Genomic DNA, 17036 nt, shown 5'->3' on the forward strand with positions numbered 1-17036 from the left:
ACAGTTACACAGAGCAAGTTGACGGGCCCTGAAACCCTGTCTGATGGCAGCAGCAGCTGGCAGAGGCATGCAGTGATTTAGGACCGACAACACAAACAATACATTTCAATACTATACAGTGTTGCCTTCAACTTGTGCCGGCAAAAAAACGAAAATTTCTATATAAGAAGAACACGACAAAAGATCAAGAAATCCGAAGTTTAAGTATGAGAAAAAAGCAGCAGATTGCAAATTTTACAATTTCAAAAACAACATAAAACAGCAAATTCGGTCATGACCGAATTTCGCTGAAAAACTCATACAAACGCGAAACAGGGCAAGAAGTGACATCGATGTTATTGCTCATGAGTGTGTTTAACAGGCGCGGTAAGCGATGATGTAGCATTTCCAGCTTTCCAAATGCTATAGTTAACTATAGTCAACATAATATCGGTAACAGACCACGTGACAAGGGATGGAAGACGCCGTCGAGGACGCCAGAGGATTAGGTCGTGGGATCAGGTTAAGAAACCCTCCGATATACAATGCCGGCGAGTGACGCAGAATAAAGGTGAATGGAGTTCCGAGGAGATGCTTTCGTCCTGCCGTACACATGCAGGGGAATTGGCGGTGATAGCAAAGATATATTGCTACGCATCGTCTGACTTTTCGCCGTGGTTGTTCTCACCAGATTATCACTATTATCAAGTTGTCGATTAAGCCAGACGCGTTTACGGCTTTCGAAATTTATTGGACGTTGTCTTAAGTTCTATAAACAGAAGAGGCGTGTCGGGCCAGATTGTGCGTGACTCGCCAAATAGGGCTGTACATTCTCGAATGTACGAATACACTATCGACTACTATGGAATGTACAATGGTGAGCCATGTATGAATAGCAGGCGCATTTGATCCGTGATGGCATACTCTACGACTAAGGACTGTGCTCGCCGCTATTCTTGTGACTTGAGTGCAGCTCGGTCGTCAAACCAAGGAGACCGCTGCGTCCCCATTCCTCTCTCAAGGACCGACGCTGCGAGACAACTTCGCATTCTAGCACGCACAATCTCCTTAGCAGAGTGGAATACCGCACATACAAGGTGCACCAGACTGCACAGACTAAACCCTTCACTGTAACTCAGACCTCCAGTCGGACTGCACCGACGCGAAGCGTCCCTTCTGTGTCGGTTTTGGCTTGGAGTTGCCTTCACGAATGCCTACTCAGCAATAATTGGAATGGCTGATAGTCCTGAATATGATGTTTGTGAATGCGAGGAGACCATTGATTACTTATTGTGCCATTGCATGTCCTCAATTTCAAGCACAAAGACAATCTTTGTCCAACACATTTACGAAATTAGATGATCGTCCTCTGAGTGAACAGACAGTACTAGAGCACCGTCCCCCCGATCAACAGTTCAGAAGGCAGGGACACTTTTGTGCTTGCTCAGAACGTCTGGTTTGCATGAGCGGATTTGACTCAAGTATTGTCCTTGCACGTCTCTATGCCCTCTCTCTATCCCTTCTCTCTCTTTCCCTTCTCCCTTCCCGCAGCGTAGGGTAGCGAACCAGACTCTTGACTGGTTAACATCCCTGCCTTCCTTATATTCCTCTCCCTCTCTCTGAGTGTTTCTTGTCTTTCTGGGCGCTCCCAGTAACTCACACTTCTGACAGCATATAATTTTTCACCGTCCCTACAATGCCCTTTATTGCGAAAGCATTATTTGCCCGATGAAGCGGGAAATCCGCCAAGCGTCCGCCGTTTGCACCCGATGGCACCAAAGCACACATGACCAAGTGTTGACGTCACGTTCCCGGCCCTGGATCTCTTATGGCTCGCACTGTCAAATCCAACGGTGAACAACCACAGCCTCGGACGGACGCCGTGGCCTACGCCAAAAAAATTGACTTTGCCCCAAACCCGGCAAGGCTCCGAACGTGGACAACCTCAGACCGATTTCTCTCACCTCCTGCGTCGGGAAAGTGGCGGATCACGTCGTCCTCAACACAATAAACAGATATATCGAAGAGAACAACATCTATACTCACAACATGATTGGTTTCCGTGCCGGCCTCTCGTCGCAGGACGCCATGAAGATGATCAAACATCAAATCACCGACGGCAGTACCAGGGACACCAGGGCCCTGCTCGGACTCGACCTCGAGAAAGCGTTTGACAACGTTCTCCACGAATACATTCTGGCCTCCACCGCAGACGTCGAGCCGGGCCCCAGACCATATAACTACGTCCGTTCGTTCCTGAAGGGGAGGAAAGCGAAGCTGCGGATCGGCGACTTTGTCTCCGACGAGGTGCTCCTGGGCCCACGGGGCACGCCGCAAGGCTCGGTCATTTCGCCTGCTCTCTTCAACATCTGCATGATCGGCCTCTCGAGGAATCTGGCCCGAGTTGAAGGTGTCAAACACACCATCTACGCCGACGACATCACGATCTGGTGCACCGACGGTAGCGAATAGCAAGTGGAAAGCGCCATGCAAGAGGCGGTAGACGTAACGGAGCAGTACCGGCTACCCACCGGACTCAGATGCTCCCCGACCAAATCTGAGCTTCTTCTTTATAGAAAATAAAAAGGCCGCAAACCCCAAGGGCTCGAAACTGGTCTCGGAAAGTGACATTCATTTCTTCACTCGGAGCGGTGACCCCGATACCTAAGGTCGACACCATCAGAGTCATGGGTATGTTCATCGAATCACGCGGCGGCAACAGCACTGCGTTACGCAAGATAATTGTGAAAACCGACAATGCTTTTCGCCTCGTCTGAAGGGTCACGAACAGGCATTGTGGCTTCAAGGAAGACAACCTGCTTCGGCTCATCATCACCTTTGTGCTGTGTCACTTCACCTACACGGTGGCCATGCACAACTGGCTCAGAGCCGAGCGGGAAAAGCTTAATGCCCTCATTAGGAAATTCGTCAAGAGAGCCCTCGGGCTGCCCGTCAGAACGCATGCCGAGGACCTCGTTCGGCTCGACATACACAACACCATGGAGGAGATAGCCGAGGCTCAGGAACGGGCCCAGCTAACTCGGCTGTCCACCACGTCAACCGACAGGCGTATCCTCTAGGAGATCGGACTCGCATCCACCAAGAACTTGGCTGAAAACACCCAAATCCCCAGAGAAATAGGGGAGGAGATCGTGGTCCCCCCTTTGCCCCGCAGCGTTCATCCCGTTCACAACACAGGTCGTCGCAAGGCAAGAGCATTGAATATACTGAAGCAAATAAACAAGGGCAAGATCGAAGCATGCTTCGTGGACGCAGCTGCATACCGAGACGACAAGGCTTTTGCGGTTTCCGTCGTAGACACGCTGGGCAAAGTCATCAACTGTGCTTCCGTCCGGACGACGAATCCCGAGGTGGCCGAGCAAGTGGCCATTGCACTCGTCATGGAAGACGGTCGAAGAGACAGGGTGTATAGCGATTCGAAAGCCGCCATCAGGGCATTCCAGAAAGGCCGGGTAGCCCGGCAGGCAATTCAAATTCTGAAAGGCGCAAAACACGGCGACACCTCCATACACTCCATCCTTTGGTTCCCTGCCCACGTCGGGGCGATTGAGGGGATTCCTCTGACCCTCAACGAGTCTGCCCACGAGGCTGCGCGGGGCTTTACCGACCGCGCTGCCCTCGGATCGGGCGACTCTCTCCCCGGAGACAGGGACGCTCCTATAACGCACAATGAACTTACTAAATTCTTTTACTTAGAGAGAAGGGTTTTGCCGCCGCCTCACTCCAAGCTAAGCAGGCCGCTGGCGGTCACACTCTGACTCCTGCCAACGAACTCCTACCCAAATCCGGCGTCCCTTAACAGCATATATCCCGAGGTTTATTCGAATTGTTCTTGCGTGGCCTGTGGTGAGGTTGCTACTTTTCCTCATATGCTCTGGGAGTGCGGGTCGCTGGGTCCGAAGTTCACCTAGGAAGAGTGGGACGCACTCCCGCGAAGTCCCGTCTTTGAGGACCAAATCCTGGCCGTCCAGCGCGCCCGCGATCGGGCCGGCAGACTAGATCTGTCAGTCCTGTCATGGGATTAGCCGGGTGCGCGTTTTATCGTGTTTTGCTGGACCAAATAAAAGTTTATTCACTCACTCACTCACTCACTCACTCACTCACTCACTCACTCACTCACTCACTCACTCACTCACTCACTCACTCACTCACTCACTCACTCACTCACTCACTCACTCACTCACTCACTCACTCACTCACTCACTCACTCACTCACTCACTCACTCACTTTGCCAAATTCGAAAATTGAGTTGACCCACGTTCAAAACCGACTTGGCTTACTGCTAAAATTGACTTGGCCCACCCTCAAATTTTCAGTGCCGACCCCCAAGACTGACCTAGCCCAAATCGGCAAATGAGTTGACCCACGTTCAAAATCGACCTGGCTCACACTCAAAATTGAGCTATGCACACCCAAAATTTCGGTGGCCAACCCCGAAATTGACTTTGCCCCATTCGAGCACGTGACCAAATTAAAGGTATCGCGCGAAAGAGTCACACTGCTTTAGCATTCCATGCACAGGAGGAAGCTTAAGTGCCTCTGTAACTTCTTATTCAATACAGTTTATTTACGAGACACTTCTGGCTGGCTAATTAAGCTATAAGATGTACAAACAGCTTGTCTGAGGCCCAGGTAGCCATTATGAGGAAGATGCAGCTAAACAGCATGCAAGTGACAACTTGACAGTGTCGTTGCGACGATCGCACATATCAATATAAAATTAAGTTGTAGAGCTTAACATCCTAAAACTGAACAGTGGGTTATAAGGGACGCCGTGGGAGAGAGCTCCTCATTAATTTTGACAAGTTGGGGCTGCCTAACTTGCGCCCAAAGCACGCTGCACGAGCGTTCTCGTATTTCGTCCCCATCGAAATGCAGCCTCCAACGCAGTGAACCGAATCCGCGACCACGTGCTCAGTAGCAAACCGCCCCAGCCAGCAAGTTATACTGCAGCTGGTATACCCAGCAGTTTGAAACAGCTTCATCGCGTTCAAGCGCTGGCGCTGAGCTCTTCCTTCGCGTTTCCTTTACTTTTCACTCGTTGTGAGGTCACGGTGCTCAAGTTGAATGTTTCCCTGTGCGCTGTTTATCCTTTCTCAAGAAGCAGTATTTTAATCGCAGGGGCACGCGAGCGGTATACCATGAAGAGTAACCTGAGAATACCGACCCCAATACGAGACGTTCAGGCGAAGGTGCACAGTGGGCGTAAAGTTGATTTTCGAGCAGGCTTTTTTTTTTCTTTCGCTCGTTATAAAACATGCGCAGACGATGCGAAGCTGTGTACCCATTTTCCTGAAGAGGAAGCGGAGCCCGCTATGAATGAGCATGTGGGGCAAAATGCAATTATATGGCTCCAGCAAAACCGCGGTAGCTTTGTTGAAGTGGTCTTTCGGACAGCGGCAAGTCACCAACGTGCATTATATTACAGCAATTGCTGTCGCGAACAAAAAAGTCGCATATATCGGCTTCCATATGAGAGCCTTGTACTCAACGTTCCCGTGGAGGGGCACGAAACGCCAAGTGTCTTTAATTCCTTAATCTTGGTTTGCTTCTATTTTGTTTATCTTCGTTCATTCTTCTCCACCAGAATAGATTCCGTCAGAATATTGCCTTACATTGGTGCTGTTTTGCAGCCGTCTTTAGAATCATGCGCAGATTCGGAGTGATGTCTGGATGTCCTGACTTCCCCCCCAACCGTCTCACCTCCCCCACCCCTTCAAATTTGTGTGCCCAGCGCCAGTGTACGGCATGTGACAAACCCATGAAGTCTTTCCCCGTGGTTACTGTTGTTTTTCTCTCAGTAAAAAAGAAAGGTTTAATGTTTATTAAAGAGAAACCGCCAGCATGTAAAAAACTCATCATCATCGTCATCATCATTGATCAGGAACTCAAAGCACCACTTCTTGGATAAAAAACTTGGAACTGCACCTATTCAGAACGCACAGGCATTTTCCACGCAATTAGTGTGGCGTTTGTTCACTTTCACGTGGACAAAATAGAGTGTGGATCACTGAACTTCGATATTCTTTCCAACAGGATAAAAGAAATTAGGATTCTGCTGCACTTTATAGTTCTGATTTCCGAAGCTGGCTGTATCACGCTTGAGCACCTCGGTGACGCAAGGATAAAATTATCGTCATTAGTTGTTTAAACAAAAATCCCACAACTGAGACACGGGCAGTTTAACACTAATGGGGGCGAGCTCCACCACTGAAAAAGCTGGCGCCTAGCACGTCATTTGAGCGGTGGAAGGTACAGCTGATCGGCGAAACCCTGGCGGGACAAGAAGCTCTCGTCCAGCAAGTACGCCGAGCAGCCATGGCCAGTGGAGTCCTGGAGCGAGGACACCACCCACTCGAGCCCAAGAGCAACGACCCCGATGGTCCAAATAAATATTCTCTCTCTCTCTGGAGCCGCCATCGGCGTGACGTGATAAAAAGGATTACGTGGACACAGCGGCCGCGTCGGCTGCTTCGGAAGCGCCGAAGCGAGCTGAAAACGAAAGTTTAATGTCCCACCTGCGCTGCGGTTCTGATAAGTGGGGAGGCTTTCCCGCTTCGGGTGTGGGCTCGATCACACTTGAAAGCCTTCTAATAGGTAATGGCTGGCTTTGAAGGCGTCCAACATGGTAGGCTACTGCTCGGTACACAACGTACACAACGCACACAACGGAGCCCGGTGTCAGCACTCACACGTACCCGCTGGACAAGAAGCCGCGCGAAGCTTGGATTGCGAAACCACATGGCAAAACTTGCAACCAGCAAGCAGCCATCGACTACAACTCGGGTGTGTAGGAATCACTTCCGTGAGGAAGATTGCTGCTGCGACGACGGGGCTGCGATGTTCGCGGTGAGTAGCAGGAGGCGCTCACTGAGACATTTCCCCGCGCGCGATGCCCGTCTAATGTCATGAAGCTTTGTTCTATGAGCGTTTTGATGCTAGATACAAGTTGGCTGGAATGGAGAGGGAACAGTGAAAATCACATTAACAAAAAGGCTTCACATATGACCATGCTTGTGTATCACCAAAACGATGAAATGTACGGGATTTAGAAAAAGAAATAGCGGGCAGTTGCTCGCTGAGAAGAGCGATAAACGTAAGGGCGACACAATTTCAGAAATAATGATATTGAAACACCCAAGAAAAAAAAATTCAATCGTCGCGACGGCACAGCACAAGTCGACTGCCATAAGCGTCGAAGTCCCTAGATATAACGAAATTATTTTTGAACAGCTCCGACAGTGTCCACGCAACAATGATTGCTTGTGTACTGTCAAATGCTCATATGCTGCCGCCTAAAGCTCACGGCACTGTGCGAATTAAGACGCCCTCGCAGCAAAAGCGAAACATTGTGCGCGGACATGCACGTAAACGCGCAGTCGGTCGCTGCGAACCCATCATATTTCAAACAGTTTGCTCTCAGCTTCTGCCGGCCTTTCACGCTAGAAGCCGGTTCGGGTGACTCCATCGCGGCGACCGCTAGCAGTTGGCATTCACTGTACGTGTTCGGTAAACAGATAGTGTCTGTAAACCATTCTGTGCTTTGCGTTTGCTCATGATTATTATTTTGACTGTAGAAAGTTCTCTCGCTTTGGGAGTACTCACAGAAATACCCAGGAGGGCTCCCGCGTGGTGTTTCTATTGAGCGGTGACAGCCAAACCTATGAGGAGAGCGCCGCGTTATTCCTCATACTACGCAAGCGAGGCGCTTCTGACAGATGGCAACTCCGTAAGTTCTCGCCGCCAATACTGGGTGTCCCATGTAACTTAGCCATATTTTAAACATATGCGGATACCACGCAGCTGGACAGAATCAGCGTAATGCTGTTTGCCGTCGCTTGGAGTTGATAGAGCTGCAAGTGTCACTGTGCTGTGCGATGACAGTATTCGGTGACAGTGACCGATTGTGATTGTGTGTCTATGCTTCTTCCTTTCCTTATCTCTACTTTGCTACCACTTTACCTGCCCCTCCCCTCTCTCCCCAGCGTAGGGTAGCCAACCGGATCTTTTTCTCTGGTTAACCTCCCTGCCTTTCCTTTTTCCTCTCTCTCTCTCTCTCTGGGGATACTCAGATTACTTCTGCATTCCGCCCAATTACACAGTCTTAATTAATTTTTAATCTTCTCAAATATTATAATTAGATAAAAAGTGTCCATGAGAAAATTGTAGCGCAACACGAAAAACTACCCATACAGCTTTCCGTTGCACAATAGGTGCTACATAAAAGTGTTTTTCCGAGCATGAAAGAAGTCCTCGAATACACGACAAATTGCCGCCTGTCTGGACACTCGGGGCACTTTGCGCACTTTGGCAGTTTGAGGTGTGGAGACTTCGTTGCATAAACACACTATGCTCTGTAATGTTTATGTGTCTGCAATCCTTTGCTTCTATTCTCTTGTTCTTTAATTTAGTTTCTGAAATGCTTGTATATAACACACTCGTACGTCCTCCTTATATGTAATGACCTCCTGAAAAACAAATGAAATGAAAACCCTACTGCATATTGCATTGTCCAGGAGTACGTCTTTGGACTGGCTTCTCTTGACTCATGCACATGGCGTGCCGGAGAGTTTAACGTTCCACAATGTCACTGATATCGAGAATCGCCACTATGCGAATGAATTTGCCCGCTTGCGGGAATCTAAAGAGAAAGGAAAAGGAGAAAAGAGAAAATGAGCAGCTGGTGCGCAGTGGCGTTCCCGTGAGGAGTACTCCTAAACATGGCACGTGCAAAAGCGTCCCGTCGGTCTTGTGACTGGAGCTGGTAGATCTACCAGTTCCAGTCCGACATACGCTCCGAAATACGCCAGCACGCGCGAAGCGCGTGCTAGCGTATATTTCCGTAAGCGTGTTCGGAGTCGGAATTGGCTCCGTAAGCATGTTCAGAGTCTGCGCAGGTGGCCACTGCCGCGCCCTATGCGTCATCGTTTGACGTTCGCCGCAAGCGCGTGTTTATCGCGGAGGCCGACTATATAACCGCTTGCCAGAGTATAGGCGTGCGCATTAAACATGGCAGGAGAAGAGAGGGATACTACCGATAGAGAGAGCTGTGTTTATGGCTGTACAGAAATCGCAAGACAATGTGCCCAACAGTGATAAATAAAGAAGTTTAATAATCCTGGATAACTTATGGTATATATCATTGATAAGCAATTTACTTAATCACAGAAGGCACACGTATAGCATAACCATAAGCTAACCAAAGCATATCCATAAGTTAAACTGTAAGCATAACCATAGGCTAAATCATAAAGCATAATCATAAGCTAAACCGTAAGCATATCCATAACCTAAACCATAGGCATATCCATAAGTTCAACCGTAAGCATATCCATAGGCTAAATCAGAAAGCATAGCCATACGCTAAACCGTAAGCATAACCATAGGCTAAGTCATAAAGCACAACCATAAGCTAAACCATAAGCATCACCAAACCTTTTCGCTTCGAGATACCCAGGCTTAACCTTGGCTAAGTCTCAGCCAATTTTTCGCGCCTAAACCACGATCCGATTACTGGGCACACCGCAGTGGAAGACTTGGGAATGATCTGGCCACGTGGTATTCTTTGACGTGGACCTAAACGTAAGCTCACGAGCGTATTTGCATTTCGCCGCCATCGATATGCGGCCGCGCCGCGGCGGGAATCGAATTCCCCACGTCCTCGAGCTCAGTGGACGAAATCGAGGCTGCTTTGCTCGGGGTCGTGGAGGTCTGTCATTTTTTTTTTAAAGAATAGGACGCTACAGACACAGGCACAGACGGCGAGCGTTTTGCCGAGGCTAGTCGAAGACGCCTGCTGTGATGCATAGGTCAAAGAACAAGAAACAACCTGCGTCCTGGTTCGGAAAAAAACATAAGAACGAAGCCAACAGACACCACGGACAGCATAGGGTAAATTGCTTGTTTCAAGTGAAGCGCACACATGATGAATAATCGGACAGGAAAGTATAGAGGGAAAAACAATTGGCCGCATGTGGGACACGAAGCCACTTCTTCGCATCACAAAAGATTTCCTAACTCTTTTATTCATAGACAGGCACAGAATGTGGTACAGAACCGGTGTAATTCCTAATGGGAACAGATAAGCGCAGCGGCATGTTTTCTTTATAGCGTAGTTGACGCCACCTGTATATTTCGTTGCGTTTCACGGTATCGTTTGCGTACATTACACGCGCTGCATTCTGAAACTTGTTCTCGGACAACTAAGACAACGTTTAAAAGATTCGCTTAACGCACTTGTTGCGATGGTATTTATTTTTTTCTTCTCGTTAGTGAATTGCCAAGATGCGTCAGACGTGTAAGAAGAAAGTAGCAACGTACACCTCTGCTCCAGTGAATTTTCTTCTTGATCTTGACTTGCGCGAGCCGGAAAAAGGCTGACCAGCTAGAGGAAGGCCAGTGCAGACAATTTCGCCGCGGTGCACGCCTGTGCGCAAGGGAGCAGATTAGATTAAGTTCTGATTTCGGTCGCAACGTGGGAGAACCGGCGAAATGCGAGCGTGAAAGCAGGATTCAACGGTTTACCCTTGTCCTTGAATATGAATTGCCCTCCTTGTATTTCATCCAGGCCGTTTAAAAATTCAAGTCTTGCGAGTTCCCGTCAGAGGCGCCATGGACTAACGAACGTAGTTGCGAAATCGGAATGTTAAACAGGCGCTGGAGCGGCGGGCTGAAAGCACTGCGGACGGAACTGTGAAGAGCTGCGCGCCTTCGCTGAAGCGAGCCAGGCACTAGAACGTCCCGCCAAATATAACTGCTGCTCGAGTGCGAAGTCATAGTCGACCTAGCAGTCGCAGGTGGGCAGAATGTCTTGGGCAGGAATTAGGTGAATAAATGAGTGGGGCTAGCACAAATTCCCACTATATTTTCGCGTTATGGTTATTGTAAAAAACCAGAAACTGCGAAATTGCGAAAATTGTCAGTTTATAATCTAACTCTCTAGTGGGAAATACGTGCCCAAGATGACAAGCAACACTCGAGTCACAAAAATAGCGGCGAGCATAGTCGTTGGTTGTTGAATGTAAACTCACGGCCAAAGTCCTCCGCTACTTACACCTGTGTCATCGTATATTATAGAATTATCGCTGGGGATCGCGTGCGTTTGAGAATGCACAACATCATTCACGTAGCGCAAACAATCTCGATTGAGCAAGTCTCTACGCTATATGACGGGCGACAGCGTTCCGAAAATTTCAAATGCGTCGTGCGCCAAGCGATAACTCGATAACAGTGATAACCTGGCGAGAAAATCTGACCGACAAAAAGTAACACAATGTACGCGTGGCAATATAGACTGCTCATTTCGTTAGTATTTTGGTGCATACATATTCTAGCCTTTACTGAATTGCTTCAATATTTTTTTTTTTTTTGGGGGGGGGGCGTCTATAGTTTGTAATAAATTAAATAGCTTATCGCGGCAATCGCCCTTTGTATAACTTGTGCGCGAAGTTTCTAATCAGCTTCAATGTTAACTTTCTTTATTGTGATTTTCTAACACACTGTGAAACACGGTACTCGCATTCTGTATTAACCCACGTTCATTGCTAACTTTACTACTATTGTGAATTTTGTTACAAACTTTTTAATGAAGTTATCGCATTGTGCACGAAGCAAATTTCCAACGATGTTGCACACATCATGTTGTTCTGCTTTTTATACTGTTAACCCGCTCCTGCAATGTCCCAGTACAATGGGATAGCAAAAGCAATAGCAATAAATAAATAAATAAATAAATAAATAAATAAATAAATAAATAAATAAATAAATAAATGCAAATATGGACTGGTAGACAGCAGTAGCCGAAGCACTGAGGTGTGCGCTTCTTCATAACAATTCGGTTGCTCTTAAAGTTATGTCAAGAAGACCACCGTAATCAATACATTCAGTCAATTTTTTTCGTCATATAGAGGAGTGAATACGTCGAACTTTTACAGCGAAGCCGTTAACCTCTTGTTGCTCGGGTTTTCCCACCCAAAAAACGGCAGCTGGAAAAGGGGCGTGTGTTTCAGTTTCTGCGTAACAGAAGTATGCTTTCTCGTATATTGGAATTATATAATCCTGTGCTATCACCGTCCGTAGGCTCTGTGTATAGCTGTACTATACGTATTTTCTGACGCAATCAACTATTAACCATTAATTTAGTTCAATAAAGCACTTGCACTTGACGGACGGCCTACAATAACGAGGATGCGCATGCTGCACTGCCGCACACGTGCGTCCGTACTTGTGGCGAAGGTGGCGCCTGTATTACGTCGTCTGCCATCAACTGGGTTTTTGGTACTCGTCTAACGTGTGCATCAGTTTCGCTGTACATGCACTTTCACAGGGTGGAGTGGAGGCGGATTTTTTATACTTACTTATAACGCAGCAACGTCATAAATCATACTGACATGAGTACAATGCGAAGAAGGAACTGCCCAAAAGTATAACGTCATTCTGTCATTGCTGTGCGCTCGTGAAACATTAAACATGCAAGCTCCACACTGATTCTTCGTCGGTACACTCGCGTGATGCGCTTGTGCTCATTGATTGAAACGTTAGGCGGACAAAAAAAAAAATCGGCAGTGTTCAGCAATTCCTTCGGTTATAAACTCATTTACTGCGAGATGATGTCACAGCAGAGACCGCCTTCCTTTTAGGTTATTTCTTTCTCAAATAACGGCGCCTGAGAATCGAAAAACTACTGATGAATTTGTAGTTACAGAATATTCACGTAATAATTAAAAATAATTTTGCCTGGCGAGCAGAGCACATTATTTCACAAGCTGCTGGTTAAAGTGTTCTTTTCCGTCTCGGTGAGCCGTTTTGAAGGCGACGTCAGAACGGCAAGTTGGGCCAGTTGGTTGGGATTCATAGTAAGGTTTGTAACAGCGCACCCAAGACAAGGACAAGAGAAGGAATGAAACGACGACACGGCGCTGACTCTCAACCGATATTTTATTGAAGATATGTCTAACATATGTATAGGTGTCATTTGATAACCATGATATCTCAACTTTGAGTATGCGTCAGTTTGTCACAGTTGCCTCGACGCTTATCTGTATCTTGTGCATGTCATGGTTATCAAATGACACCTATATATATGTTAGACATATCTTCAATAAAATATCGGTTGAGAGTCAGCGCCGTGTCATCGTTTTATTCCTTCTGTTGTCCTTGTCTTGGGTGCGCTGTTACAAACCTTACCATGAAGGCGACGATTGGGAATTATCCACCTCGAAGGTCATAATGTATGCAGCAGATGTCCCGCGCGAAATGACGCAGTGTCACGGACGAGATTTGCAAGAAAGGAACAAACTTTTCACTGTAGATTTGCAGTGTTGGTATATATCGGTTTCTGCGCTGCTCTGGATTGTATGAGCTGCTTTGTAAAAGAAAGTGTTGTTGTCGATGCGACGTAGTTGTTGGGAGAAACGGCATCGGTGCTTTCGCCACTGTTTTTCTCCAACATTTACTCGTCTCTCATAGCCGGCCCTAAAGCACTAGATGGCGCGAGTGCAGCGCAAAGTTCACAACTGCAGGAAGGTAGGTGTGTGTGCGCGCGATTAGGGGAGAGCGGTTATGAACACAAGCGCTGTGCTATCTCCACTAACCACAGCAGCGCCTTCCCCGCACTCCAGTGCTCAGCGCTGCGTTAACGCCATGAACTTAGACCGACCTGCCACAAATCGCTATCTTAACTACGTCGCCTACCGTCCCATTCGTCGGCAGTTAATAAGACAACGAAACAAGACACGGCCTCGCCGCACCCGTTGCCTTCACGTGACGTCACGTGATCTCTTCTTTTCCTGCACGCAGGACACACGCGCCGGGTGAGCATCCCCGAGTGCGTCGAGTTCGACATCACGACGAACGCGTGCCGGGGCTTCTGCACCTCGTACTCGATCCCGTCGCCAGAGTTCACGCTGCGCATGAACCGCAACCAGCGGGTCACCTCGTTCGGACAGTGCTGCAACATCATCGACACCGAGGACGTGAGTGCATGTGTGGAGTAAAGCAATGAAGGGGGCTAGTTGGTGAACGTTCATGGTTATATTGCGCTCAGTTTTACAAACACGACATTAAGGAAAGACACGACGTGGACGGAAGGACACGACGTCCACGTCCTGTCCTTCCTTAATATCGTGTTTGTAAAACTGAGCGCAATATAACCATGAGCATGTGTGGAGCCTCATTAAGTCTGCTGTGCGGCTGGTGTATCTGTAGGGAGCTGGTTGGCCTTTCGTGTCTACATTATATATATATATATATATATATATATATATATATATATATATATATATATATATATATATATATATATACATAATTGGGACGAGGCCCAATTTGCTCCGTGCACCGTTCGTCTGGTTTTCCAGTAACCTATTTATAGCACTGCTTGCTCAAACATAAAGATCTCTGAAGACATTTAAAAGAATGCTAAATACGTATGTGTCTTTCATTCACTCCCTCGCATTGTGGTATTCACATTTAAACAATAGGCAAAGACAAAGCGACAGATGATACTGCAAGGCGTCGATTTTACCCTAAACAAAGCTCTTTAGTGCGATAGCAATTATATTATGAAGGAGGTTTATTACACGACGGGCCGATGACGGGTAGAGCGCTTGACCGATCACAGTCTGTAGATTCGAGCATCTGCAGCACGCGATGCTGTCGGAAATCCTGCTGCCTACGACCATTCATCACAACGTGAACACCCAAGGCGAATCTGATCCATCGCCATGCCGACTTGTATATATTTATGTATACGTTTATCTGTGCCGTATGTGCAAAGTAGCTGTAATAATATTCGATCGCCAAAGTTGCTAAAGCCATATCTTATATGATTGGTTGAATTATTCCTCAGAATTTTGACAATTCCAGCGCATAAACAACGTTCTTAACAAAATTTCAATCAGAGCGTATGTATTTTATCTTAACTCTTCTCAGGTATTAAAATATCGAAAACAAAATTAGTGCTTACAATCTAAAAGTAATGTAATTTCACTGGTACCGCTGTTTATTACGGGCAGCGCAGTGATGCCCTGTGTGATGCAATTAAAAAGCGTACACGGTGTGTTAAATCTTATCAGGGAGCCAGGAATTTTCGCGCACCCGCGTGTAGTCCGAGAAGTTTAAGCGCAATGCTAAACATTGCGATCGCTGTCAACGCTTTCGGCTGGAACTATCAATTTTTTTTTCTTTACGGTAATCAAGGACGTCATAATGGGCCACCGTTGGTGCCGTAACTGTGAAAGCCTGGTAGGAGCCTCCCGTGACGTCAGGTGTTTTCTTTTTAAATAGGTGAATACTCCTCAATCGATGACAATACACAATCCGGCTATTTACGTTGTGCTTCGCCATAAAATTAAGTGAATGCATCTTGTATAAGTTTATTGTACTTCGAATAAACAAGTTTTGGGATGAGGAGGGGCAGGGAACAATGTATGAAGGCAGGTAGCAATTACAAGAAATGAAAGAATGGGGCAGCATGTGTTGCGAAATATAAAGTGAGCAAGTGAGTCATCACTGCTGCGCTGTGCCACGCGTCCCGAAATGGCGGTATGTCCTCCGTCCAAGCACTGCTGGCAGGCAAGGCGCAAAAATTAAAAAAAGAAACACAGTAATATAATAACATGTCAGAAATACATCAAAAGCAACCTGGTGTAATGCGCAGTCCTGACAATTCCAAATATATCCTTCGTGCGTAGAAAAAAAAATGAGTATTTAAGCTAGTCAGCGTTAGCAAAATACGGAGTTAGGGTGGGATGTAAGTAGTGCGGAGATTACATGGTCATAAAGGAACATGCGTGTACTCCGGAGTCCTGAAGGCAGCCTCAAAAAGCATTTGGAATTCATTTACCATTAACTACGTTTATCGACGCGAGCGCGGTATTGCACAAAATATTTCCTCTGTACTGTCACGATTCGATATTCATTGAAAATCAGCTCATGCTGTTCGCACATGTGGTCCCGGATTTCCAGGTTGAGAAGGGTCGTCTCTACCCTGCCATGTGTGCCGTCTTGCTTACCCGCCTCACCTGTTCGAAGCAGGGGGCAGCGCCCAGCATGGCAAGACTTCTTAATATCCGCCGTGGTTGCTCAGCGGCTATAGTGTTGGGCTGCTAAGCACGAGGTCGCGGGATCGAATCCCGGCCGCGTGCTAAGTAGACACGTGTACCTAGATTTAGGTGCACGTTGAAGAATCCCACATGGTGGAAATTTCCGGAGTCCTCCACTACGGCGTGCCTCATAATCAAAAGGTTGTTTTGGCACGTTAAACCCCATAATTTTAATTGTTTTTAAGACTTCTGAATGGTTTGGCAACGTTTTTGGCAATGTATTTTTTTTTCAGGGCGTTACCTCTTCAAATAAATAGAACGTTGCGAGGTTACTAAAATGGTGGCGAAACAGCCTAGATTAATTCAATGTTGGCGTCCACAATAGCGTCCCTTTAAAACAAAGCTTTAGCTCGGGGCAAACCCCGATTTCCTTATTCAAATACAAGTAAAATACCAAATTCCTTTTAGGAGACAACCGCCAACTGATTGGAGAGGAGAGAGGAAGTTAAATTCTATTGGCTCTATGAAGCAAAATGTTTATTTGGGGCCGAGTATATTGTAGAGAAGGTTGCACGAATTGGTAAGTTTAAAAAGAAATTGAACCTCAAAGTTAATTAATCAGTAACTGCATCTAGAACAGATGTCGCAGTTATGTGAACTGCATCTGTTAAAGTATATTAAGCGGACAAATTTGGCATAGGAATTGACAGTTTACATGAAGTTGTTAATGCTTACAAAGGTTTCGAAAAAAGAATCAAATTCATAATTTAGTGGTATATTTCAGAGCGGTTTATGATATATTACCTTTATGTGCGTTAGATGTAATGTTAAGTGTAGGTTGCAGAACTCAGATATATTTGTTACTGAGTTACAGAGCTGTCAGCTACGTACTTAAGCTCTATTTTTTTCACATTTTGCAATATTAGAGAACTCCAGAAAAGAAATGAAGGTCTAAATTGGAAATCGGCTTTTTACGGTCACTAGATTCAATT

At 46.8% G+C, this 17036-nt stretch overlaps 1 protein-coding gene across 1 annotated transcript in view; it reads left to right on the plus strand.

Moving 5' to 3' along the window:
• The window catches only part of Gpa2 (Glycoprotein hormone alpha 2), a 90948-nt gene that overhangs the window by 54203 nt on the left and 19709 nt on the right, over positions 1–17036 (plus strand). Inside the window, exon 3 of the mRNA XM_075675049.1 lies at positions 13799–13974. Coding sequence (XP_075531164.1) covers positions 13799–13974 — 176 coding nt within the window. The remainder of the gene's footprint in view (positions 1–13798; positions 13975–17036) is intronic.

Source organism: Dermacentor variabilis, chromosome 11 (assembly GCF_050947875.1).
Source record: "Dermacentor variabilis isolate Ectoservices chromosome 11, ASM5094787v1, whole genome shotgun sequence".
Classification (NCBI taxonomy): Eukaryota; Metazoa; Arthropoda; class Arachnida; order Ixodida; family Ixodidae; genus Dermacentor; species Dermacentor variabilis.